The sequence below is a fragment of the Herpailurus yagouaroundi genome, unplaced genomic scaffold (assembly GCF_014898765.1).
Source record: "Herpailurus yagouaroundi ecotype Mexico unplaced genomic scaffold, PumYag 193, whole genome shotgun sequence".
Taxonomy (NCBI): Eukaryota; Metazoa; Chordata; class Mammalia; order Carnivora; family Felidae; genus Herpailurus; species Herpailurus yagouaroundi.
This window is the reverse complement of record NW_024412424.1, coordinates 2466020-2492932: the sequence shown is the minus strand read 5'-3', so window position 1 is coordinate 2492932 and position 26913 is coordinate 2466020. Positions and strand designations below refer to the sequence as shown.

The following is a 26913-nucleotide window of genomic DNA, read 5'->3' as shown; positions in this document are numbered from 1 at the left end:
GGCCGAGCGGACGGGGGGGCGCAGGCCCCCCGGGCGGCCGCGGCCACTCCCCCCCCCCCCGGGCCGGCGCGGCGGGGGAGGCGGAGGATGGAAACACCCTTCTACGGCGATGAGGCGCTGAGCGGCCTGGGCGGCGGCGTCAGTAGCAGTGGTGGCGGTGGTAGCTTCGCGTCCCCGGGTCGCCTGTTCCCCGGGGCGCCCCCGACGGCGGCGACTGGCAGCATGATGAAGAAAGACGCGCTGACGCTGAGCCTGAGCGAGCAGGTGGCGGCGGCGCTCAAGCCTGCCGCCGCGCCGCCCCCGGCCCCCCTGCGCACCGACGGCGCCTCAGGCGCGGCGCCCCCCGACGGCCTGCTTGCCTCGCCCGACCTGGGGCTGCTCAAGCTCGCCTCGCCGGAGCTCGAGCGCCTAATCATCCAGTCCAACGGGCTGGTCACCACCACACCGACGAGCACTCAGTTCCTCTACCCCAAGGTGGCGGCCAGCGAGGAGCAGGAGTTTGCTGAGGGCTTCGTCAAGGCCCTGGAGGACTTGCACAAGCAGAACCAGCTGGGCGCGGGCGCGGCCTCCGCTGCCGCGGCCGCGGGAGGACCCTCGGGCACGGCTGCGGGCGCCGCGCCTCCTGGCGAACTGGCCCCGGCGGCAGCCACGCCCGAGGCGCCCGTCTACGCGAACCTGAGCAGCTATGCGGGCGGCACCGGAGGTTCAGGGGGTGCTGCGACAGTCGCCTTCGCCGCCGAGCCTGTGCCCTTCCCTCCGCCGCCGCCCCCAGGCGCGCTGGGGCCGCCCCGCCTGACGGCGCTCAAGGATGAGCCGCAGACGGTGCCCGACGTGCCAAGCTTCGGCGAGAGCCCGCCGTTGTCGCCCATCGACATGGACACGCAGGAGCGCATTAAGGCGGAGCGCAAGCGGCTGCGCAACCGCATCGCTGCCTCTAAGTGCCGCAAGCGCAAGCTGGAGCGCATCTCGCGCCTCGAGGAGAAAGTCAAGACGCTCAAGAGCCAGAACACGGAGCTGGCGTCCACGGCGAGCCTGCTGCGCGAGCAGGTGGCGCAGCTCAAGCAGAAGGTCCTCAGCCACGTCAACAGCGGCTGCCAGCTGCTGCCCCAGCACCAGGTGTCCGCGTACTGAGCCCGCGCGCGGGGCGCATGCGCGGCCCCCCTCCCCGGGAGGCGGGCTTGCGTGGGGGGGGGGGGGCGGGGGCTCCCCGGACTCCGAGAGGGCGCGGCCCCGGGGACACCCCCCCCACCCCGAGGGTGCCAGGATTCCGAGAGGGCGCGGTCCCCGAGGACCCCCCGAGGGTGCCCAGGACTCGGAGAGGGCGCCTCAGACTCGACAAGCTGGACCCCCTACTCCCGGGGGGCAAGCGCATGACCCCCCCCCCCCCCGCCCTCGCGCTGCCTCTGTTCCCCGAGCGCGGCCACCCAGTGTTGCACAAACCCGCGCGCCCCGGCCGCCCCGTTGTGCACACCGCTGCCGAAGGGGGCTCCGAGGGGGCGCAGCCTCAAGCCCTGCCTTTCCTTTTACTTTTTTTTTTTTTGTTTTTGCCTTTGGAAGAGAGAAGAACAGAGTGTTCGATTCTGCCCTATTTATGTTTCTACTCGGGAACAAACGTTGGTTGTGTGTGTGTGTTTTTTCTTGTGTTGGTTTTTTAAAGAAATGGGAAGAAGAAAAAAAAAAAAACTCCCTTCCCTTTCCTCGCTCTTGCTCCCCCCCCCCTTCCGTCTTTCCGACACCCCTCCTCCCTCCCTTTTTGTTCTGTTGTTTTGTTTTGCTACGAGTCCACATTCCGGTTTGTAATCCTTGGTTCGCCCGGTTTTCTGTTTTCAGTAAAGTCTCGTTACGCCAGCTCGGCTCTCTGCCTCCTTCTTCCCCCGCCGGGGCCTGTCGGGCTGGGCTGGGCCTGGCCCGCACGCTCCCCTTCCCCCTCCTTGCCGCCTTCCCCTCCTCCCTCCGCCCCTACTTCGGAGGAGAGCCGGCGTCCGGGAGGGGCCTTGCACATCTGGCGCGCAGCGAGCGCCATCTAGGCGCGCCTAGGCTTGGGGCCGACTCATGTCCAGGTTAGGTGGGGGACACTGGGATCTCCAACAAGCTTTTGGAACTAATGGGCCCACGGTTGTCTCCTTGGGGGAAGAGACACCAAGATGGAAAGAGGACAGCCCAGTACCGGCAGGCAGGAAAAGGCAGAAACTTGGACCTCTGGGCCTCTGTTAACCGTGTCTGTCAAATGGGCAGAACAGTTGTAACATTGTCCCACAAAGTTGGAGGATGAACACTTTGTTCACACAGTGGTGCTTGGCTACAGGTGGTGCTCAGTGTAACCTCATCGTTGTCCCGTGGATGGAGATGCTATCTCAGGACCAGAAGAAAAGTGGCCCAGGTGGGGTCTGACGGGCCGTCTGCCTCCAGGACTGGAGTTAGAGCTACATTCTGTGCCATCGTCCTTTAAGGGCATTGACTTGGAGTCAGGATTTTCCAAGTACTCCCTGAAGACCTCTCCCTTCCCAACATCCTACTCTCCCATTTTGAGGAAACTAATGTTAAGAGAGATTGAGTAACTTGAGGTCACACAGCCTGAAGTTTTCGGGAGACTGCAGGGACATGCGGACCTCACCTCCAGAGCCTTGACTGCCAGGCCGCCTTCTTCCCCTGCCTGCTCTGGCCCGTGCTGTTGTGTGGGCAAAAGACCCTGGGTTTGGGGCTTCTGCTTCACTTGGGGCCTGGAGGGACCTAGGCACAGGGCAAGTCAAGCTGGTGGTCGTGTGTTGAGCGCCAGCTGTATACCCAGCCCTGCTAAGGAAGGCAGATGAATTGTCCCTGTTTTATAAATGGGGAAACAGGTGCAAAGAAGGAACGGCACATGCCCACAGTCCCTCTGCCATTGAAAGGGTGGGACTCCTCCTTCTGATCACCCTGGCCGCCCACTTTTCAAGGCTTCGGGAGCTGCTTTGGGGGTTGGTTTTTAACCATGTGACCTCCCCTTGAGCACCACCTACCTTCAGGCAGACGTTTCAGGAGGGGGCCCGGGAGCGAGAAAGAGGCTGAAGCTGAGTTGGGGGTGTCTTGACACAGAGGGGGCCAAGAGCCATGTTTTAGGGGCAGAGCTTCACTCTTCAGGAGACGGAGCCCTCACTTGCCAATTTGCCACTGCGTGACCTCAACCAAGTCCTCTCCCCTTCTCCCCTCTACCTTCTGTGCTGTGAAATGGGTACGTTCATGCCCAGGTAACATCTCCCATATCACTTTTGGGGAAGAATAATAATGATACTCAAGTGTTTCCCGTGCAGCCCCCAATCTACCGAGAAGGGGAGGCCCAGGAGGTTGGGAGATGTGCCCGACACCCCCCTGAACTGTTTTATTCCTAATCCTGACGTCAAATGTGTTGGGGGGTTTTCCCCCACACCAACCAATTCGGTTTTCTAGACACCAGGTGCCCTGCAATTCGGTTCTGACATTACCTGGAGTTAGCACAGATTCCACAGGTGAAGGTCCTAGTCCCACAAGACCATCCCCGTTTAAGATGCCAGTTACGGGGCACCTGGGTGGCTTAGTCGCTCGGGCTCGGGTCTGGATCTCACGGTTTGTGGGTTCAAGCCCCGCATCGGGCTCTGTGCTGACGGTCAGAGCCTGGAGCCTGCTTCGGATCCTGTGTCTCCCTCCCTCTTTGCCCCTCCCTTGCTCATGCCCTGTCTCTCAAAAATGAATAAACATTAAAAAAAAAAAAAAAAAAAGATGCCAGGTGCAAGCCCCAAGTTGTCACCTGGGACATCTGAGCAACCAGCTAGAAACCAAGGGTTTCCATGACCCCCACCCCAGTTTTTATAACTTGCCAGAACAGCTCAAAGAGCCCAGAAAAGTGCTTTATTTACTATTACTGGACTATTTTAAAGGATACAACTCCGGAAGAGCCAGGTGGAGATATATAGGGCAAGATACAAGGGGAAGGGGGGTGGAGTTTCCACGCCCTCTGTGTGTGCCGCCCTCCCGGTACCTCCGCGTGGTCACCAACTAAAAAGCTCTCTGAACCCCAGTGGTCTTTTTCCATAGGCATGATGGTTAGATCATTGACCTTTGGTGATTAGTTCAATCTCCAGCCCCTCCTCCCTCCCAGGAGGGCTGGCAGGTGGGGCTGAAAGTTCCAACCCTCTAATGCCTTGGTCTTTCTGGGGACCAGCCCCCATCCTGAAGCTATCTGTTAGTCCCCAGCCATCACTCATCTTTTAGTTTACAAAAGACACTTATCACCCTCAGAGATTCCGAGAGTTTCAGGAGAAGAGTGCCAGGGACCAGGGACGAAGGCCAAGTATATCTTACTGTATCCCACCCCTGCTAGATGGCAGAGCAGGGGCTAGAACCCTAGACTCTTGCCTGGCTCCCAGGAGCCTTGGGTCTAAGAGGAGGCCCTATGTTTTCACCAGCATGTGACATGGGGGCTTTGTTGAAAACCACAGATCTGACCCCATACTTGAAACCTTTCTGGAAAAAAAAAGTCCTTGAGTGCATCTGGCCCTGGAGAGGTCAGTGTCTCTCCAGGCAACCCCCTCCCCCCCCAAACTACTTCTTTCTTTTCTGGCCTCAGGGCCTTTGCACAGCTAGGAGCCTGATAACACTTCTTCCCTCAGCTACCCAGCTGGCCTTGGAAGCTGTTCCCCAGCAACCCCCAGGGAAGCGAGGCAGAGGCTGCTGGGCCGGGCTGTGTGGCTTTGGCAGGACCCTGCTGAGCCGAGGCCAAGGTGTGTGTCAGCCCCAGCCCCGGCCAGCAGTGTGATTCACACCGGGCATCAGCCCAGCCCCAGGAGGTGAATGGGGACGGTGGCCTCACTTTCCCCTTCAGGACTGTGGCTCAGAGTCAATACCCAGTTTTGCCAGGCCCGTATGGGGACCCCAAGGGACCTTGGGCCTAGCTTCACTCTAAGGAGCCCCTGTCCTCAGAGCCAGACACAGACAATCCCTGGCCTTTTACAACAGCAGTGTCTTCTTTGCTCTGGACCCCTTATGGCTCCCCAGAACCTTCTTGATAAAACCCAAACTCCGTACTCCTCTCTGACTCCTCCCTATTCAGTTGTCCTCCACCTCCGGCCCTCTTCTCCCTCGCCTCCAACCACATCGGCCTCCACGTTCCCTAACCATGCCTAACTTCTTCTGCCTCAGCGCCTTTGCCCAAGCTGTGTTCTCCACCTGGGATGCCCTTCCCCCAGCTCTCCTGTGACTAACCCCTTCTCCTCTGGGACTCAGCCCATCCACCCCCTCTTTGATTCCTTCCTAGCAGTCTCACACCCCCAAGTTATTTGAGTTGTTTGTGTCCCCAGACCCAGATGAAGTCCCACTACAAACTTAGGTTCTCAACAAATGCCCAAGGTATGTGAGACTGAGTCTGCCTTGAGACACGTGTAGGGGAAGAATTCGGGCCCCCCTCTGTGCTCAGGGCCTTAATTTTCTGTTCAGGACAGGCAGGAAATATGTAGCAACCACCATAACCCTCAGCTCTGATCTAGGTACTGCCCCCACACTGGGTCTGCCTTCTAGAACCCCCTTTCCCCAGGAGGAGCTGGTGGGGATTGGCTGGAACTTGGCTGTGAGTCACAAAGCCATTGTGGCACCAGGGCCCCAAGGCTGGCCATTCGGGCCGGTCGGTTCAGCTTCAGGGGCAGGTGAGTGGGGCTGGTGGAGGGTTTGCGGGGGGGGGGTACACAGAGACTGGGCTGTTCTCCCCTGGCCTCCAGCATCCTCAGAGTCCCCTTGGACTCTCCAGGCCACTCCAAGAAGTGGGTCAGCTTTTCAGTCCCTCAGACCAGGGGCGCTTGGCGCCCCCCAAAAACCTGATGGTGGGTTTGTCTGCCTGGGGTCCCAGCCTGGAGAGCCTATCATGTTTCTTGGGAGGCCGGGAAAGTGGTCTTAGCTTGCGTGACAGGGAAACTGAGGCTCAGAGGGGTTTACTCAAAACTTCCAAGCCATTGAAAGGGCTGACCCATATGGCTGATGAAACCCCAGACTCTGGGATAGGCCGTTTCAGATCCTGAAGCTGCTCTCTCCAAGTTCTGAAGCTTGGGCTGCACCCATCCGTCCATCCGTCCATCCATGCATCTATCCATAAACATCTATTGAGCACCTATTGTATGTACTATTCTAGGCACTGGGGGTTCAACAGCAAAGAAAATAGGCAGACATCCCTACCCATGGGCAGCTCATAGCTAATTGGCGGGGAGGCAAATCAGAAATAACAAAGAAATAAGAAATATGGTATATTGGCTTCTCCGGGCCTCAGGTTTCTCCTCTGTGAAATGGGGACAATGACTGTGCCCACCTCCAGGAGAACCAGCCTCGGGCCCATTTGCCATTATGATTCAGTTCACACTGATGCTTGTCCTGAAATGGGCCCAGCCTGTCCTGGGGCTGGGGTGAACACCGGGCTGGGGCAGGATATTCAAGCCATTACATAGGTGACGCTACAACATTCATTGTGAAAGGAGGCAGCGCGTGGGTCTTTGAAAACAAATCTATTTCGATCATCTCTGTCTTAAGGTGTTTGGTCTATTATATCAATTACTGATATGGTTGAATTTAAGTCTTCTGTTGATGGGCATTTGGACGGTTTCTGGTTTGGGGTGAGTGTAATGAACACGTGGACCTCTTGAGTGTAAATGTCAGGGTGGAATTGATGAATCGCCTTCAAGATACCGACAGTTTCCCCAAGTGGTCATGCTGTGTCCATCTTTTAAATTTTAGCCCTTTTTTGTGGATCTGGACACCTTTCTGATGGCTGGATTGCATACCGCTGTATGAATGTTCTGAGTAAATTAAAACAATTTTTTTAATGTTTATTTTTGAGAGAAAGCGAGCGAGCAGGAGAGGGGCAGAGAGAGAGGGAGACACAGCATCCGAAGCGGGCTCCAGGCTCCGAGCTGTCAGCCCAGAGCCCGACACGACACGGGGCCTGAACTAACAAACCGTGAGATCATGACCTGAGCTGAAGTCGGACGCTTAATCACCTGAGCCACCCAGGCCCCCTTGTTCTGTGTAATTTAAGCCGCCTCCTGTTGATAACCATTTGGGTGGTTTTTAGTTTTTACTCTTCTTCAACAATACAGTGATGAACATCCTTGAACATCCTTCTTTATGCACTTGTAACTGACCCCCTAGGAATCACCTTTTTGGCTATCTCTAACTGTTTTGCTTATATGTACAAAATAACATTAGGGGCTCCTGGGTGGCTCAGTCAGTTAAGTGTCCAACTCTTGATTTCAGCTCAGGTCACGATCTCACAGTCATTAGATTGAGCCCTGCGTCACTCTCTGTGCTGATAGCATGGAGCCTGCTTGGGATTCTCTCTGTCCCCCTCTGCCCCTCCCCTGCTCGCACGCACTCTTTCTCTCTCCGTCTCTCAAAATAAACAAACATTAAAAAACCCCGAATAACACTAGAATGAACTTCTCTGTACATTCATCTTTGTGGAATTAAAAGTCTTTGATTTTTGTTTTGAGATGCTAGGGTTTGGGGATTTTGTTTGTCTGCTTTTTAACATTTCTTCTCATGTTGGTCTTGAGGTCAGAGCCAGCCCAGGGCAGTGTTGCTGCACGTTGCATGAGATGAAGGGCTGAATGAAGGCTGCTTCCTCTTACAAGTTGGCTTCTGAGACTGCACCTTCTCCTCCTGCTCCTTCGCCAACTCTATGGCCCTTCAAGGTATGCAGATGGCTGGGAAAAGAAATCTGGCTGCTCCCACCAGATGGCAGGGATGTGGGGGGGGCTTCTGCCAGACAAGTGTATTATTTTCCAGGTTACGCATCAGGGCTGCTTAGTAATATCCCAACTCCCTCTGAACCAAGGTACTTCTGAAAACCGCAGTCACCCCCTCGTCCTTCTACTCATCCTTCCATCTGTCGTTGATCTACCCATCATCTACGAGTCACCCACCATCTATTCTCTGATCCATCCAGCCATCAGTCTACCTCCTGTTCATTGATCTCTTCAACTCCTTCAGTTCTCTTCATTCATACGCCCATTTATCTACTCAGATTTCATCCATCCACTACTCATTCGTCTACCCATCCATCCATTCCTCCCTCCTTCTCTCTCCCCATCCATCCATCCATCCATCCATCCATCCATTTGTTTATCCATCCATCCATCCATCCATCCATCCATGTGTCCATTTCCTTATTTGTTGATCTGTTGATCAATTCATTCATCAATTTCATTTACCGATTTATTCTTCCACACAACCCTTTATCCATCTTTCCAACCCACTCACCATTCATTTATCCAGATTTATCCCTTCCGTATCTAGTCATTCGTCCACCTATCTGCCCAACTTCCAATCCACTCAACCACTCATTTATTAATGTAGCCACCCACCCAACACTCACCTGCTCGCAGCCTGAAACCAGGCCCCGTGACCGAGATGGGGACTCAGAAATGACTCAGACTTGGTTCTAGCCTTCTAGGAATTCATAGTAAATGGGGAGAGGCAAAAAATAACACACACACACACACACACACACCCCAGAAATTTTCCAAAATAGTGTGATCAGTGCTATATTCACACTATGTTCCAGACATAAAGGAAGTTCAAAAAGCAAGAAGGTGGTTGGACATTTAACCGAGCGGGTGCACTGTGCCAGCATTGAAGTGGCCACAGGATGATGAGGGAGACATAGGTACCAAAGGCCACCGCGGTAGGTGGCCAGGAGAAAGAGGGTTTGCAAAGGAGAGGAGGAAGATTGTGAGGTGCCAAGAACAGGAGGATGTAGGTCCTAGAGTGCTTGCTGCAGCAAGGAGACCTCTTGCCTGCATGACCCCACTCCCTGACCACCTACCTCCTTGCCACCCTTCACAGGCAGAGCTGACCTGCTCAAGAAGAAAGACAATGCAGCAAGCAATGCAGCCCCAGTTATCACCCAATGGGCAGAGCTTGTACCAGCCCCAGTCCGACCCCAATCTCCAAGACAAAGCAGGGACACTGCGTCCAAAACCTCAGCATGAGCCACTTGGTTCCAAGGAGAGCCTTCCGCAAGATCTGGACAAGGACAAGAAGGCAACTCGTCACATCCCACGCCTCCGGGCTGTGGTTGAGAGCCAGGCTTTCAAGAACATCCTGGTAGATGAGATGGACATGATGCTGTCCCATGCAGCCACCCTCATCCAAGCCAACTGGAGAGGCTACCGGCTCCGGCAAAAGCTGATCTCCCAGATGACGGCAGCCAAGGCCATCCAGGAGGCCTGGCGACACTTCAACACCAGGCGTCTCCTCCGGTCTGGCAAGTCGGTGGAGAAAAAAGTGAGAGTGGAGGAGGGGGACATCCCTTACCACCCCCCCCAGCAGGTGCGGTTCCAGCATCCAGGAGAGAGCAAGTCCCCTCTGGCTCAGCCCATCATGGTGAGCAAAGAGACCCAGTTCCCTTCCTCTGACAGCCTGGCTGCCTGCACCCACCAGCTGGTCCTCCTGCAGGCCCAGAGTACTCCACAGCCGGGCATACAGGTCCCTTGTACCATTGGAGGCCCCAACGTCACCTTCCTACCACACCAGACCGTTGCCATCAGGCTTCCATGTCCAGTGAGTCTAGATGCAAAGTGCCGCCCATGCCTGCTGACAAGAACCGTCAGAAATTCCTGCCTTGTCCATGTAGAAGGGGACACAGTGAAGACCAAGCAAGGAACTGCCAGAGCCAGCAAGTCAGGAGCCTCCGGGCCATCACCACCTGTCAGGTCTGCCCCGGCAGTTCACCGACCACTCAAGACCCAGACCCAGGACCACATGGAAGCAGAGGTCTTCAAAGCCCCACCCCAGACAGGCCCAGCACCTGTGATAACCAAGACCCCGCCCCAGCCGTGTGTAGTGCCCACGGGAACAGTAGCCAAGGCCCCACCCCAGATGTACCCAGCGGCCCGGATGACCAAGACCCCAACCCCGATGTACCCAGCAGCCACGATGACCAAGACCCCACTCCAGTCTTGCCTGGCAGCCATGATGAACAAGACCCCACCCCAGCCATGCTCGACGCCCACGGCAACAATAACCAAGACCCCACCCCAGATGTACCAGGTAGGCCCGGTGGCCAAGGCCTCACCCCAGACATGCCCGGTGGCTGCAGTGGCTAAGACTTCACCCCAGACATCCCAGCCAGCCACAGTGACCAAGACCCCATTACAGTCTCGCTTGGCGGCCATGGTGAACAAGACCCCACCCCAGTCATCCCCAGCAGCCCCGGTATCCAAGACCCCAACCCAGATGCGAGCAACAGCCTCGATAACCAACCCTTCACCCCAGACAGGACCGGCAGCCATGATGGCCAAGATCTCACCACAGATATGCCTGTTAGCCTCAATGATCAAGCCCCCAACCCAGACACGCCCTGTGGCCGCAATGACCAAGACTCCGCCCCAGACATGCCCAGTGCCGGCGATGGCCAAGACACCTCCCCAGAGCCGTCTGGCGGCCATGGTCACCAAAACCCCAGCCCAATTCCGCTCGGTGGCTGCCATCATCAGGACCCTGTGCCTGCCACCTCCAACAGCTGGAAATCTGAAGTCTTCACCTCCAGCAGCAGAGGCAGCCGGAGTTCCCAACACCTCATCCCACACGTATCTGAACGGACCAAAGGCCAAGGCTGTGGTGGATGCAAAGCAGACAACAGGGATGGTCAAGATCTCATCCCGCTCATCCTTAGCTGAGGGAAAGGTCAAATACTTTCCCCCACCACATCTGGGGGCTGGGACTCCCAAGGCTCCAGCCAGGCCTCCTTTAGAAGCTGAAAAAATCAAGACCTTCTCCCAGAAACAGGTGAAAACAGAAACAGTATCCAACACCAGTGTGGCCGTTGAAACGCCCAGGGCTTCGCCATGGGCAAAAGTGACTGAGGACAGGAACAAGTCCTCATTACAGACACACCTGAGGACCGATGTCATGAAGGTTCAATCCCAGGTGTATGTGCCTGTAGAAACAGCTGTGGTCCTACCCCGGGGCGAGCCGGCCACATGTCCGGCCAAGGCCACGGGAACATGTCTGGCCAAAGCTCTGCCCCAGGAACGGCTGGCCACGTGTTCAACCACAGCCTCGTCCCAGGGACAGCTGCCTGCTGAATTGACCACGACTCTGCCCCAGGCACATCTGGGCACATGTCTGTCCAAGACCCTACCCCAGGCACATCCATCCACCAAGCTGACCAAGGCCCTGTCCCAGGGACATCCACCTGCTGAGCTGACCGCAGCTGAGGCTCAGTCACATCTGGGCCCATGTCCGTCCAAGGCCCTGTCCCAGGCACGTCCATCTGCCAAGCTGACCCAGACCCCATCCTTTGCACATCTGGGCACATGTCTGACCAAAGCACAGTCCCAGGCACATCTGGCCACAGGAGCAGTAAAGGTCCAATCTCAAGCACATCTGCCTACCGGGCTGACCAAGGTGCACTCCCAGGCCCAGCTGGTCACAGAAGCAGCCAAGTGCCTCTATGGAACCCACCAACCTGCTGAGCTCAGCAGCAAGATCCAGTCGCAGCCGCTCTTGGCTGGGTTCAGGGCCTCCTCCCAGCCTTGTCATCACGTCGGTGCCCTTGGCACTCTGCCCCGAGCCAAGCCAGAGGACAGACTGACCCAGATCCAGCCCCACAGCCATGCACAGGGCAAAGCCACCCAGGGCCCATGCCAGGGGTCCTCTGAGACCCAGAGCATGCTGATGCCCCTGTCGGCATCTGCCGGACACCCCACGTGCAACATTGAATCCTGGGGTGACAGTGGAGCCACCCGGGCCCAGCCGTCGATGGCCTGCCCAGCCACACCCTGCCAGGAAGAGCTGGCAGCCTCCCAGCTCGCCTCCCTGTGTGCCGAGCTGGCCGCCGAGCTGGGCTCCCAGGAGGACCTCCGTGCCCTGCTGGCGAAAGCCCTCTCCCAGGGGCAAGTGAGGGCAGCCCTGAACCAGGCCCTGACAAAGAAAGTCCTGGGTGCCATGATGACCAAGGCCCTGCCCCAGGGCATGCTGGGCACAGCGCTGATGAAAGTGCTGTCCTGGGGTGAGCTGGGCATTGCCTTGTCCCGCACCCTGACCCCCACCGAGCTCCGGGCAAAACTCGCTAAGGCCAAGCAGGGCAAACTGGCGGGCGTGCTCAGCAAGGCGCTGACGGAGGAGGAGTGGGCAGCCCTGAGCCAGGCCCTGTGTCAGGGGGAGCTAGGCGCGGTTCTGAGCCAGTCTTTGTCTCAGGCAGCCCTGAGGACCGGAGTCGTCCTCCCCAAGGCCACCTCGCAAACAGCAGGAAGCAGGATGACTGTGATGCCGACCCCAGTGGAGGTGGGGAGCCCATCAGCTGCGTGGGGGCCCACCCTAGGCCCTGTGAGACCACAGCCCAGCAAGGTCAGGGTTCCCCAGGATGGGGCCTGGGAGGGCTTCTTCACAGGCAGGCCTGCCGGGTTCTTAGCAGAGATGGGGGATGGGGCCATGCTCGGGGGGTCACCCTGCTCGTCGGTGGTCTCCATGGGTGCCTCCCTAACTAGTAGAGTGATCACCACTGTTCATCAATACCCCCTAATTGCTGCCCTGGACCCCACTCCATCACGGGAGATGGGGCCCAGCAGGGACTCCTCCTCAAACCTGTATCTGAATCCTGAGGTCAGTGAGGAAACTGTGTGCCTCCCCCCAGTGGCCGGTGAATTGGCATCGGATCTCAACCCCGTGGAGAGCGACACGGGCCCCGATTTGCCCAGGCCACCCCTCCTGCAGCTGCCCCCCAGTCTGTGGCAGCCGCTCATTGCCAACGGTGTGGGCCCAAGCACCAGCCAGCCGTCAGTGGCCGGTGGCACAGCCCAGAGCTCCCATAAGCCACATGTCAGCAGGGTGGCCCCACATCCGTGGGCCTCGTCGAGGGCGGGCAGGGTGGCCCCGGCTATGCCTCCCCGCACTGTGGGTGGCGGGAAGGCCTCCCACTCCCACCGGTGTGTCGCTGCCTATGGGGGATCCGTTTGTTGGTGTCGGCCCTCCGGGGTCAACAAGGTGCCCCCCGGCGTATACCGGTCATCGGCTACCAAAGTTCCACGACAGCCATCTGTGGTCCATGAGGACGCCGTGCAGAAAACTAAGTCCTCAAATCACAAACGGGCCTCTCCGGACCCTAGGGAGAGAATCGGCAAGGTGACCTCAGGTCCACGGAGGGCTGCCGCTGTGAGCAAAGCACCCCTAGCCCAACCACAGACTCCCAAGGCCTGTGACATAAGCCTAGGTCTCTTGCCTGGCTCCGAGGCTCCCGGTCATCGCTGGGCACTCAAGACTCAGGTAGATCCCAGTGTGTTCCAAGCGTCCCCAGGCAGTAGGTTGGCACACCCCCTGCCCGGTACAGCCATCCCTCGGCAGGAGAGGAAGCGGACCAAGGGTACCATTTCCAGTGGGCACTGCCCACGGGAGCAAGTGACTGGCTGTATACTCAATGAACTGGTGGCCAGTTTGCCACAGGGTCTGGACAATGACCTGTCCGGAAGCCTGTCCCCAGACTCCACAGACTGTGGCCCAAATGTGAGTAATTCCCAGAGCTCATTGCCCAGCTGTAGTTCACTCAGCCTTTCCACCATGTCTGTGACCAGTCTGACTGCTATCGACCTGGCGGAGGAGGAGTCCTTGGAGGCCAGCTTGGAGAGGGACATCGGGGTAGATGCCCTCCTCTCTGGAGAGGCCGAGGGGGGCCCTCAGGGGCCTGGAGACAGGGAAGAAACTAGGGAGGTGAGCTGGCCACACACGACTCCAAACCTCCACCACCCTCCCTCTGCGAGTTCAGAGCCGATGCCCATTCTGCACCACAGCTCAGTGTCCGGTCATGTGACCTTGAGTGTCCACTGGGGCTCAGATGATCCGGATGAGAGGGATGTGTCTTCAGGCCAAAGCTCCATGGATCTGAAGAAGAGCTTGTCCCAGAAATCCTATAGAACAGGACTGACCAGAAGTGTGTCTTTGGGTAATGTGGCCCCTACCATGTATCAGCAGCCCTCTGGGGCCAGTAGATTAACCTCAAGCCTCTCCCTGCCATCAGTAGCAGATAACATGGCTCCAAACCCGCAACAGCCATTTATAGTCAGTAGGGTCACCCCCAGCCTATCTGAATCGTCTATGACTACTAAGGTCACCCCCAGCCTAGCCCAGCCATCTGTGACAGGTGGGGTGGCCCCCAACATAGACCAGGCATCTGTGACCGGTAAGGTCGCCCCCAGCCTAGCCCAGCCATCTGGGACCAGTGGGGTGGCTCCCAATTTAGCCCAGGCGTCTGTGACCAGTAGCGTGGCCCCCAGCCTAGCTCAGCCATCTGTGACCGGTGGGGTGGCCCCCAACTTAGCCCAGCCATCTATAACCGGTAGGGTGGCCCCCAGCCTAGCCCAGCCATCTATGACCGGTGGGGTGGCCCCCAGCCTAGCCCAGCCATCTATGACTGCTGGGGTGGCCCCCAGCCTATCCCAGCCATCTGTGACTGGTGGGACAGCTCCCAACTTAGCCCAAGCATCTGTGACCGGTAACGTGGCCCCCAGCCTAGCCCAGCCATCTATTACTAGTGGGGTGGCCCTCAACCTAGCCCAACCGTCTGTGACTGGTGCCGTGGCCCCCAAACTAGCCCAGCCATCTGTGACTGGTAGGGTGGCCCCCATACTAGCCCAGCTATCTGTGACTAGTGGGACAGTTCCCAACTTAGCCCAGGCATCAGTGATCAGTGTCGTGGCCCCCAGCCTGGCCCAGTCATCTGTGACTAGTGTGGTGGCCCCCAACCTAGCCTGGCCATCTTTGACTAGTGTGGTGGCCCCCAACCTAGCCCAGGCATCCATGACCGGTGGGGTGGCCCCCAGCCCAGCCCAGCCATCTGTGACCAGTGGGGTGGCCCCCAACCTAGCCCGGCCATCTGTGACTAGTGTGGTGGCCCTGGCCCCCAGCCTAGCCCGGCCATCCGTGACTGGTGGGGTGGCCCCCAGCCTAGCCCAGCCACCTGTGACCAGTGGGGTGGCCCCCAACCTAGCCCAGCCATCTATGACTAGTGTGGTGGCCCCCAGCTTAGCCCAGCCATCTATGACTAGTGGGGTGGCTCCCAGTCTAGCCCAACCATCTGTGACTGGTGCCATGGCCCCCAACCTAGCCCAGCCATCTATGACTAGTAGGGTGGTGCCCAGAGTAGCCCAGCCATCTGTGACCAGTGGAGTGGCCCCAAATCTAGCCCAGGCATCAGTGATCAGTGGTGTGGCCGCCAGCCTAGCCAAGCCATCTGTGACCAGTGGGGTGTCCCCCAACCTAGCCCAGCCATCTATGATTAGTGCCATGGCCCCCAACCTAGCCTGGTCATCTGTGACTAGTATGGTGGCCCCCAACCTAGCCCAGGCATCTTTGACCAGTGGGGTGGCCCCCAGCCTAGCCCAGCCACCTGTGACCAGTGTGGTGACCTCCAGCCTAGCCCAGCCATCTGTGACTGGTAGGGTGGCCCCCAACCTAGCCCAGCCATCTATGACTAGTGTGATGGCCCCCAACCTAGCCCAGCCACCTGTGACCAATGTGGTGACCTCCAGCCTAGCCCAGCCATCTGTGACCAGTGGGATGGCCCCCAACCTAATGCAGGCATCTGTGACCAGTAGGGTGGTCCCCAGCCTAACACAGCTACCTGTGACTGGTGGGGTGGCCCCCAGCCTAGCCCAGCCATCTGTGACCAGTGGGGTGGCCCCCAGCCTAGCCCAGGCACCTGTGGCCAGTAGGGAGCCCCTCAGCCTATTCCAACCATCTGTAATGAGTGGTATGAGCTGTGCAGTTGGTCAGTCAAGTCGGCCCCCTAAAGTGGGTTCAAATCTACCATCATCAAGGGCGAATGCCGTGGCCCCGAGTCGGCGTCATCCATCGGTTGTGACTGAAGTCCCCCCGAGTGCATCATATCCATCTGGGACCAGCAGCATGGGTCAAGGTCTGAGCCAGCCATCTGTGACCCCTGGGGTGGGCCCATGTCAAGATCCTGTAATGGTTAGTGGGGTGGCCTCACACCCCCAGGCCCCTGAGTTCAGTGAGGTGTCCCTTGAATGTCATCAGCCATTCAGTGTCAGGGGGAGGTGCCCAAGTAGGACTGCACATTCTGCTGTTTCTGTTTCAGCCCCAAACCTCTACCAGGTGCCTGTGGCTAGTGGAGAGGACTCTTGTCTAGACCAGGGAACCGGTATATCTCCGGGGGCTCTGTTCAGGGGCATGGCTACGAGCATGTCCCCAGGTGCCATGGCTGCCGGCATGTTCCCAAATATGTCTCGGGGGACCCTGGCTGCTGGTATGTTCCTAAGTGTGTGTCCGGGACCTGTGTGTCCAGGCATCGCAGGGAGTGTGTGCCAGAGAAGTGCGGTAACTGGTGTGGGCCCAGACCAGTTTCAGGTGGCCAGTGGGACGACCCCCACTGCATCCCCGGGCTCTGTGGCAGGTGTCCCTTTGGTTCATGAACAAGCCTCAGAGGCGGGTCCTGGTTTCTCCCGGGCTTCAGTGCCCAACAGACGGGGTAGGAGTCCATTCAAGTTTTCCCAGGCCAGCATGGCCCCCAATATGTCTCCAGTCAATGTCAATCTCCCAACACCTTTGAACCACCAGCATCCTTCTGTGTCCACAATTGTGGCACCAGGTTACCAACAAGCAAACACTGTCAGCCAGGAGCCTGTGATGGGCACAGACAGTGGCCTGGTGCCAGGTTCTGTAGCCAATAGGATGGCCACAGCTATGGCCCCAGGTGCTGTGGCCAGTGGTGTGGCCCCCAGCCTTCCTCCTGGGTCTGTGATCAGAGGTGTGGGCCAAAGCCTGCCTCTGGGGCCCGTGATCAGTGACGTGCCTCCCCACCTTCCACCAGGTTATGTGGTCAGTGGTGTAGCTCAAACCCTTCCCCCAGGATCTGTGATCTGTGGTATCAGCCATAGCCTTCCCCCAGGATCTGTGATCAGAGGCATGGGCCAGGGTCTTCCTCCAGATCCCATGGCCAGTGCTGTGGCCCAGAGCTTTCCTCTGGGTTCTGTGGCCAGTGGCATGACCAGGACCCTGTGTCCAGGTTCTGTGGCCCCCAGTCTGATTGCAGCGTCTGGGGCTGGTGGGATGAGGCAAAGCCTCCCTGTAAGATGCGCAGTTAGTTTCACTGCTCCGAGCCTTGTCCCAGGTTCAGTGGCGAGTGAGGTGGCCCCAAATGTGTCCCCTGAGTCTGTGGCCTCTATTATGGTTCCAGCATCTATGGCTGGGGGGCTGAATGGGGGCCTGGTTCTGGGGTCCAGGGCTAGCGCAGCTGGCCTGCCCCCCACAGTCGGAAATGTGGCCCAGAGCCTTCCCCAGGGGTCCATGCTGATCGGGATCACTCCCCATCCTTACTACGGATCCCTCGCTGGGGAAGGGTCTATAGCCCCCTTCCAAGCATCCCGTGCCATTGGCCTGGCTCAACTTCATCCCCGGGCTGGGGAAGCTAGTGGCACAACCTGGAGGGTGCACCAAAGGCCCACGGTTCTACAAAGAGCCTCACAGTTGAGCCACGCTCCTGGGATGATGCCATTTGAGACCACAGATGACCAGGTCATGATGAAGCCAGAGGACCTGGAGAAGGCTCTGTCCCTGGCGTCCGAATCCAGTGGGGAGTCCATAGTCCTCGAGGAAACCCCGTGGATGCCCCATAGCCTCCCGTCAACTGACATCAACCACAGCCTACGGCTCCTTCCCAACGGTCAAAAGCCATTGTTGGAGGAGGTGGTTCCCAGTGAAACCAAGTCGCCGACCAGTGGCATGGCCCCTGTCCCTCCCCAGGCCCTGAGTATTGCCAAGCACTGGAGGGCAGGTGGCGTCACTGCAGCTCTGCAGCAGGGGTCAGCAACCACTTGGGGGGCCCCCAATTCCCACTTTGTGACAACTAGTAGGGTCCCCAGTGTGCACATGGAGTCTGTCAGAGCTACCGGGGCCCCTTTGGCTCATCAACGGGAAACAGCGGCTCATGGGTCCCAGAGCCCCTCGGTGGCTCTCATTGTGCCTCAGAACCCCTTGGTGGATCACGTGCCCCAGAGCCACGCCCACGAGGCGGAGGCTTCTACCATAGTCGCAGGGTCACCCAAGCTGGCCCATGGCAGCACTATAACATTCAGTTTGCACCCAGGGTCGGTAGCTGGGATGGGGACCCCCAGGACTTTCCAGAGGTCAGGGGCCGCCAGGGTGGCCTCACATGTGCCGCTTTATCCACCCAGGGTGAGTGGGGTGGCATCTGGTGGGTTCCAGACAGAAGCTGTCCCCAGAACACCCGAGAAGCCAGCGTCTGGGGATCTGGCTCAGACCAGCCACAAGTTTCTTGGCTCTAGAAAATCCTATAGGTCCATGCCTGGTAGTCTTGTGTCGGAAATGCTAGATGATAAGGTAGCCAGGATCGTGCCCTCACGTGACGTGCGAGAGCAGGCCCACAGGTCCTCACGGCAAAGTCCCGAACACCTCCCGGCTACGCCACCAGCCATAACACCAATCACGCGTACTGAGGCGACACACATGGGCATCCCTGGGCTGCACCCAGAGTTTTGGAGGGTGTCTCTGGGCTATGAGTCTTCACCTGGTGGTTCCCAGAGGCCCCTTTTAACCCAGGAGCCAACATGGGGGTCTCGGGATTTCCAGAGCGCTGTGGCTCCTACAGATAGTCCTAGGGCACTCCTGACTCCCGCTGTACTCCAGGGCCCCGCGGACGCCGTCAGAGCTGGTGGCCAAGCGCGGAACTCTGCCGTCCCCGGTGGAGCCGTCGGGTCCGTGGACGGCGCAGTGACCCCTGGTGGCCCGTGGGAGCCGGCCAGCGCTTCTGTGCGGGGGGACACTGTGGGCAGAGAGGCAGCGGTGAATCCCAGGCAGCCGGGGAAGCTGATGGCATCGATGCAGGCCGTGGAGAAGATAATCATCCGCGCTGTGGTCGTTATCCAGGCGCGCACACGTGGCTACCTGGCACGCCGCGCCATCAAAGCGTGGCACCAGTGGGCCGTCATCATCCAGGCCGCCTGGCGTGGCTACCGTGTGCGGCGGGACCTGGCCCGGCTCTCCAGAGCTGCCACCGTCATCCAAGCCGTGTGGCGGGGCTTCTGTATCCGCCGGGACCAAACCCTGCCAGCGTTGCTCCAGGGCGTGTGGGCCGAGATGGGCGGCAGGACCGGGTGGACCTCTGACCACCGCTGCTTCCAGTCCTGCCAGCCGCACGTCTGCCCCCTCTGCCAGTCCCTGAGTCCCGGGGCGGGGAGCCCGCCCAGTGTGGTGATGCTTGTGGGTTCCAGCCCCCGCACGTGCCACATGTGTGGCCACACCCTGCCTACTCGGGTGGTACACGGCATGGGCCGGGGCGCCAGAGTCCAGGCAGGCGTCCCATGGGGCTCTGGCACCCAGACAACCCCCGGGAGCCCCCGGCAGTCCCGTCGCCAGAATGAGGCAGCCGCCACCATCCAGTCGGCGTGGAGGGGCTTCAGCGCACGCCGCCAGCTGAGGCAGAAGCAGGTGGCAGCCAAGACGCTTCAAGCCACCTGGCGCGGCCATCACACTCGGGCCGCCCTCACCACGGATGCGCTCTTGGGACCAGCAGCATGGGACGATCCGCAGTATATGCAGTGGCCGGGTGTCTAGGACATTGGCTGACTGGTGGGGGGACACCAGGAGAGGGGCAATGTGGCTCTTAGGGTCTAGTGAATAAAGCCCTCCACAGCCTGAGTCTTGGTCCACCTGTGCTCGTGGGGTGTCTTGGGTGTGGTTGGGGGTGTGGGAGGGAATTGAGAGGTTCTGGAACATCTTGGATGGGAGGGGCCCCAAAGCTTCCAACCGTGCAGTTGGCACCTGGGTTCTGCAGCCGGGAGAGGGACCCTCAATCTTTTCTGGAGGTCAGGGCCGACAGGGTGGCCTCACATACGTCACCGTGTCTATCCGTGGCTAATGGAGGGGAGTCCAGTCAGTTCCAGATGGAAGCGGTCCCCAGCACATTCCAGAAGCCAGTGTCCGGGGACCTGGTCCAGAATGGCCACCATGAGTTCCCTGCCCCTAGAAAATCCTACGGGCGTATGCATGGGTGCCCCCTTCAGGAAATGCTAGGAGTTTCCAGCCACTTCCCGATTGGGGAAGCGTAGCCTGCCTTTCTCTCTCACCCCCAGTCTTGGTGAGAGAGCGAGCCAGACAGACCCAACCAGCCTGTTGGGGCAGGAACCGGGCAGAGAGAGAGAGTGAGGGGGCTGCCCCAGAGGGGGGCGGCCTGGACAGAGGGGGGGCGGGGCGGGGACAGCATGGATTTAGGGCAGCTACGGAGGGGGCCACAGAGTTGAGGGGATAGGGAGAGTTGGACGGCTTCAGGGTCATGGTCCAGGTGGGGTTTGTAGGAGAGGCGGGGGGGGGGGTCCAGGTGGAGAGGGTGGCAGGAATGGCACCCCTGGGGAACAGTAGCGGGCCCCCAGAGGCCCTGTGTCCTGAGGCCCCACCTCTGCCCCACCTGTGCCCAGCCCCACGCGCCGCAGGCAGGGGGCGCGTGCGCGTGCACGTGCCACACACCTGTGCCGAGCCCACCTTTCGCCCTCCCTGCCCTGGAATGGCGGGCTCCCAGCTGCCCTCGCCACTTCTGCCGCTGTCTCTGGTGCTGCTGCTGGGGACTCCCTCCCTTGCCCCTGTCGCCTCTAGAGGTAAGAACAGGTGACAAGGAGGCCTGGCTTTCGGGAAGCTGGAGGGGGGGGGCGTATGGCTCAGCAACACACTTGGCTTCTGAATCCCTCCTTCAGGCCCCCCCCCCCCAGCCTTCCCCCAACACGTGAAGGGCCCGCTCCTCTCAGAAGCAAAGTGGGACGCTGCCACTCTGCTGCTGATCTGAACCAGCAAGGGGCTGGTGGGGGCCTCCATACCCAGTTTGAGGTTCTGTTTCTTTTTTTTTAAAGAGTCATTTTTTTTTTTCAACGTTTATTTATTTTGGGGACAGAGAGAGACAGAGCATGAACGGGCGAGGGGCAGAGAGAGAGGGAGACACAGAATCGGAAACAGGCTCCAGGCTCCGAGCCATCAGCCCAGAGCCTGACGCGGGGCTCGAACTCACGGACCGCGAGATCGTGACCTGGCTGAAGTCGGACGCTTAACCGACTGCGCCACCCAGGCGCCCCTGAGGTTCTGTTTCAAACCTCAGTTTCTTGTAGCCCCCAAGGGGAGAGGAGTGAGGGCCCCAGGGCCATAGTGGGGGGCACATAAGGGCTCACTTCCTGGTCACTAAGCATTGATGGCTCCCAGGAGAGGTTCTTGGCCCCTGACTTGATTTCCTTCTGCCGCCCTGTAAGACGGTCCCGGGGCTGCAGAAGAGTTGAACCCGCAGCCTTCGCCCCCAGCCCTCCTTGTCCCACCGAGTCATGGCTCTCTCTGACCCACGCCCCGGCCTCAGCCCTAGAACGTCAAGAACGGAGGCCACCACGCCCGGGATTCCCACTGCGGGCAAGGGCTTCACTCCGAAGGCACCACGTGTATCCCCCCTGCAGAGCTCAGGAAACTGAGGCTCAGGCGAGGCGAGTCTCCCAGCTGTGCCAGGCCCAGAGTAGAACCAGATGCCTTGGCTCTTGCCAGCCTCCTGGTCTAGGGCACTCCGGGCAAAGCAAACTCCCGGCACAGTGCCTGGATCCAATTTCACTTCACCTTCTGGTCAGCTCTCCGGCAGCTCAGGAGCACCTGTCTACTCTGTCCCCGGCACTCAGCAGAGCTTGTGTCGTCCTCCACCTCCTCTTTCAAGCACTGGCTTTCCTCGGTTGACTTTAAAACGTTCAGCTCCCTTGGGGCACCTGGGTGGCTTAGTCAGTTAAGGGTCTGACTCTTGAAGGGTCACAAGTTCAAGCCCGTCTCTTCCCCCCGCGCCCCCACCCCTTGGGCTCTTTGCTGCATGTGAAGCCTACTTAAAAAAAAAAAAAAAAAAAGTTCAGCTCCCCAGAGTTCTGGCTTGGCTTGGGGTCCACTGTGGCCCTGAGTCATCTTCATTTCAGCAGAAATGCCTCAAAAATAATGATAGGAAGCAGTTTGGGGAGGCTGGCCTCTTCATCCTTGACTCCTTGGTGGTCCTTAAGGGGCCCTCTTCCCACCTTCCCAATCACCTTGGGCCAGGTTCCCAACCATTCTGAGCCTTAGTCCCCCATCTGTAAAATGGGAATGAAGTCAGGCCAGTGCACCATGCCTCTGCTAGACTTCTCTGGCATCCCACAGAGCCTGGGAGCCTGGACAGAGAATTAGGGGTCTGTGCGTAGACCCAGGCCCCTCCTGGCGCCTGAGGTTATTTCCGCATTTTTGCTGCCGGAGGTGAGGTGAGGGAGGAAGCACAAAGATTCGCCCCGGGGCAGAGTAGGTAGGGTGGGGCAAGGAGCCGTTGATGAACGAGCTCACAAGCAGCTAAGGTGCCTAGCAGCCTGGAACTAGGAAGTCCTTGTGGGACGTGGCCCACAAAATATTCCCCCACCCTCATTCTAGCTCCTGGGCTCAGTGCCTGGGATGGGGTAGGAGCCAGGGAGTGGCTGGAACAGAGCAGGGTAATTTCCAGAGCCCCAAACCACAGATTGTTCCCAAAGCCAGAGACCTCAGAACCAACCTCTCATTTAAGACTCTGAGTTTAGCCTTGGGGACCTTCCAGGTACCTGATGAAGAAGATTAAGGCTGATCCTCCCCGGGGGCTTGGAGGTGGATCCGTGCACCTGACCACCCACTATGTGCCAAACCTGTGTGAGCGCTCAGAGGCTCGACTTACACTTTACAGAGGAAGAAACTTGAGTCTCAGAAGGTTTAGAAGGGTTCCCCAGGGTCGCCTGGCTGGCTCAGTTGGTGGAGCATGAGGCTCCTGGTCTCAGGGTGGTGATTTCAAGCCCCACATTGAGGATAGACTTAAAGAAAGAAAAAAAGAAGAAAGAAAGAAAGAAAGAAAGAAAGAAAGAAAGAAAGAAAGAAAGAAAGAAAGAAAGAAAGAAAGGAAAAAGAAAGAAAGAGAGAAAGAAAGAAAGAAAGAAAAGAAAGAGAAAGAAAAGGAAGGAAGGAAAGAAAGAAAAGAAGAGAAAAGAAAAAAAAAGAGAGTTCCCCAGCTGGCTGGGTTGCAGCCATTCCCTATGTACCGAGGGCCTTTAGAGCCCCGAAGCAAGAGTGGGGCGGGGAGGGCCCCACCCGGGCTGTAACTTTGGCTGTAGAACTTCAGACAAGGGCGCCTCCCGCTTCCCACGGAGCACTCACGTGGTTCGCCAAGTCCTCCAGGTCTCCCGAGAGGCAGGTGTTTACCATCTGGGATAACGGGGAGACCTCCGGAGAGGGGCTGGGGCTGAGGCCACACCCCCTTGTCCCTAACCATCCCCTCCCTGCCCCCTCAGTGAGTTTTCCTTCCAGTGTTATTTTTTTTTTCCGTGCTCTTGGCGAGCAGGACGGAGAACCGAGCTTCCCAGCTACGGCTCCTCGAGCTCAGTGGAAACCACCGGCCGCTACTAGCCACAGCAGCACCTCGAGTGTAGAGGCAGACTTGTTAAAAGGCAAAATTCGGCAGGAATAAATCCGAAGACCTAAACGCTTTATTAATGATTCATGAATTGGGCAGCGTCCCATCTTAGCAGATAGAAAGGAGCTCCGGGGAGCTGTACAAAATGGAAGGCTTTTATAGGCAGAAGGGGGGGGGGGGCGGAGAGAAAGGCAGTTCGCAGCAAAGAGTGGATTGTTTCAGGCAAGTTTACCTTCCTTTGCGAGAAAGCAGAGGAGGGGCCTCTAGGAGGCAGATTATCTCACAAGTGCTGACCAGCTAATTCCAGATTGACGGGGTAAAGGTCCCACTCCTGGGCGGGGCGAAAACTGCGATTAGATTAGGTATTAAGTCTTGGTTTGTTGATATGGGGCTTAGCACAAGTGACTCCATTTTGGGCATGTTTCTCTTTTTACAGACTCCAACGTCCAGGTCCGCATCCTTATTTCAAAGCCCGACTCCTCAAATTCAGGGGCAACCCCCACCAGCTCCACAAATCTAGGGTTGGAGCCCATCTCCTCCCCACAACCAGAAATGGCCACCCACCCCAGTTCTGGCTCCCCGGGTTCAGAGCTTACCCCTACCTCCCACTCGAGCCCCCCAAGCTCCCCCACCTTGACCTTGCATTGGAGCTCCACTTCTCCCAGCTCGAGACCAGAGCCCTCTTCCGTGCCCTCAGCCAGCACTGACGGGACCTCTGTGTCCTCTGGCTCCGGTGAGTACTGGAGGTTTGGGGGTTGGGGAAATGGTTGGGGGTAGCAGGCTGCAGTTCTGGGATTAGCCACCAGGGAGAGACACAGACCTGAGAATGTGTGGATCAGGGCTTCTTACTCTTCCGGGTATCACCTAAAGCCGCTCAGACCTTCTTTCTTCTATGCACATTTATTAAGCACCTAGTGTGTATCAGGTCCTGTGAGACACAGCTTTGTTGGGAGACAGGTTATAAGTAAATTATTGATTTGTTTATAAAAGAACAAGATAAGCACGATAAGGGGTCAGAATGTGAATACAAGTGTATTGAAATTTGTTTTAAACTTTTAACTGTTAAGTAATCTCTACCCCCAGTGTGGGGCTCAAACTCACAACCCGGAGATCAAGAGTCCCGTGCTAGGATTGACGTGTTTAGTTTTTAAAAATGTATTTATTTTGAGAAAGAGAGGAGGAGCAGGGAGAGGGGCAGAGAGAGAGGGAGAGAGAGAGAATCCTAGCAGGCTCTGTGCTGTCAGCCCAGAGCCCGATGTGGGGCTTGAACTCACAAACCATGAGATCATGACCTGAGCCAAAATCAAGAGTCAGATGCTTAACCGACTGAGCCATCCAGGCACCCCTAGGATTTAATTAAAAAAAAATTTTTTTTTTCTTTTTTGACATTTATTTCTTTTTGAGAGACAGAGTGTGAGGCGGGGGAGGGGCAGAGAGAAAGAGAGAGAGGGAGACACAGAATCCAAAGCAGGCTCCAGGCTCCGAGCTGTCAGCACAGAGCCCGACGTGGGGCTTGAACTCATGACCTGTGAGATTATCACCTGAGCGGAAGTTGGACGCTCAACCGACTGAGCCACCCAGGCACCCCTAGGATTGAAATTTTTAAAGAACAGTTAGCAAATGTCTCAGTTTAAAGGAGGTGAAGGAGGCAGTCACACGTATCTAGCCGGAGAGCAGCCCGGGTAGCTGGCACAGCCCATGCAAAGGTCCTGAGGTAGGACTGTGCCTGGCGCATCTGAGGGCCAGTGACAGGGTTGGGACAGACCGAGTGAGTGGGGTGGATGAGTGGGGATACTGGTGGCAGCAGGGAGGGTAGGGTAGTTGCAGAGCATGGCCAGACAGGGCCCTGGGGGTTCAGTAGAAGCCAAGCATTTCTAGGGGGTCTAGAAAAAAAAAACCCTGTCATTCAGAACAGTGTGTTGTCTCAAATGTCCAAAGAACAGCGTGACACAAAGTGTAATGACCTGCCTGAAGTCCTAGGATGGAAACCAGCCTCACAAAGGCTCAAATTTTGCAGTCATCCTCAGAACGTCGCTGCATTTGGGAACAGAATCCTAGATTTGCTTTTTCTCACTTGGCAAGAACTCCTGAGAGTCCCCGAGGGCAGCAAAAAACACAGAGCACTGAATGAGTTCCTTATAGACAAATGATTTTCAAAAGGGAAAGGAGAAAATCGTCTTTAAAAAAAGTTACAGGGGCGCCTGCGTGGCTCAGTTGGTTGAGCGTCCAACTTCCGCTCAGGTCACGATCTCATGGTTTGGGAGTTCGAGCCCCACGTCTGGCTCTGTGCTGACAGTTCAGAGCCCACGGCCTGTTTCAGATTCTGTGTCTCCCTCTTTTTCTGCCCCTCCCCTGCTCACGATCTGTCTCTCTCTCTTAAAAATAAACGAGCATTAAAAACATTTTTAAAAAAACTATATTAAAAAAAAAAAAAGTTACAGCAGCAGGGTGCCTGGGTGGCTCAGTCGGTTGAGCGTCCGACTCTTGATGTGTGCTCCGGTCATGGGTCTCTCAGTTTGAGAGTTCAAGCCCCGAGTCGGGCTCTGCGCTGACAGTGCAGAGCCTGCTTGGGGTTCTCTTTCTCTCTCTCTCTCTGTCTCTGTCTCTCTCTGCCCCTCCCACGCGCGCGCTCTCTCTCTCTCTCTCTCTCAAAATAAATAAATAAACTTAAAAGAAAGTCGCAGCAGCAACAGGAGAGGGAAGTGAGCACGGCTTCCTGGAAGGGATGTAGAAACACCCGGTGGGTGTTTCAGCCTTGGGAGGCGTGGGGTCCAGGGCTGACTCAGGCCTCCTCCCCTCAGCTCCAGGGGACACTGGGGCCCCCGAGTTGCACAGGAACCCAGGCGTGGTGGTGGCTGTGTGTCTGCTGGTGTCCGTCTTGCTCATCGGGTCTGTGCTAATGGCTGTGAGGCGTGGCCACCGTGGTGTGTCTGAGTTCTAGAAGCTGGATGAGATGTCCACGGTGGGGTGGGGGCTGGGCAGGAGGGATTGCCCTCCCAAGTCCCTGCTGCAGACCCTGCTCGTGCCTGAACGTTCTCTCGTGTGTGTTCGTCCCCCAGGAGACAGCGAGCCAAAGGTCCTCCTTTGCCCATCACCCACCAGAGTGATCTCCGTGGGGCCAAGGGAGAAGGGGGCTTGGATGGGGTAGAGCACCTGCGGAGGGGCTAGGCTTGCCGGAATAAAGCCTTTGTGTTCCTCTGTGGCCTCCCGGGTCATGGACTGCTGTGACAAACGCTTCTGAGTGTCTACTATGTGCTGGGGTCATAGTGGGGACCATTTCTCCACCCTCGTGGGGCCCACAGTCTCAAATATGGGGACAGACAATAGCCAGGGAATCAAATGACATCACTTCAGGTGGCGAAGAGGGTCATGGAGTCACAGACTGGGGTTGTGGCCGAATCACAAGGGCCCTTGTGTCCAGGTTTCCTGAGAGGGCGGTGAGGGGTGGTGGGAAGGAGCCACCCTGGAGAAAGCTGGGAGGGGAATCC

The 26913-nt window shown here is 57.8% G+C and overlaps 3 protein-coding genes across 5 annotated transcripts in view; all 3 read left to right on the top strand.

Annotated features, from left to right (window-relative positions):
- Positions 1 to 1848, top strand: part of JUND (JunD proto-oncogene, AP-1 transcription factor subunit) — a 6956-nt gene extending 5108 nt beyond the window's left edge. The window contains exon 2 of the mRNA XM_040444938.1: positions 1 to 1848. Within this exon, the coding sequence (XP_040300872.1) occupies positions 88 to 1131 (1044 nt within the window). The 5' untranslated portion in view covers positions 1 to 87 and the 3' untranslated portion in view covers positions 1132 to 1848.
- A 3737-nt stretch (positions 1849 to 5585) lies between these two features.
- Positions 5586 to 19662, top strand: IQCN (IQ motif containing N). The gene is made up of 5 exons (XM_040444927.1): positions 5586 to 5651; positions 7545 to 7682; positions 8836 to 11106; positions 11224 to 12342; positions 18652 to 19662. Exons 2-5 carry the CDS (start codon positions 7599 to 7601, stop codon positions 19576 to 19578), a joined length of 4401 nt encoding a protein of 1466 aa, XP_040300861.1. The 5' UTR covers positions 5586 to 5651; positions 7545 to 7598; the 3' UTR covers positions 19579 to 19662.
- A 682-nt stretch (positions 19663 to 20344) lies between these two features.
- Positions 20345 to 26627, top strand: CIST1 (colon, intestine and stomach enriched 1). Of its 3 annotated transcripts, XM_040444935.1 has the most exons (4): positions 20345 to 20615; positions 23862 to 24158; positions 26227 to 26387; positions 26485 to 26627. In XM_040444935.1, the coding sequence occupies exons 1-3, from the start codon at positions 20360 to 20362 to the stop codon at positions 26364 to 26366; spliced, it is 693 nt and encodes a 230-aa protein (XP_040300869.1). In that variant the 5' UTR covers positions 20345 to 20359; the 3' UTR covers positions 26367 to 26387; positions 26485 to 26627. The 3 variants fall into 3 exon arrangements, with proteins under 3 accessions (XP_040300869.1, XP_040300870.1, XP_040300871.1); XM_040444936.1 differs by lacking the exon at positions 26227 to 26387; XM_040444937.1 differs by lacking the exons at positions 26227 to 26387; positions 26485 to 26627 and adding an exon at positions 25443 to 25612.
- The last annotated feature ends 286 nt before the right edge of the window (positions 26628 to 26913 follow it).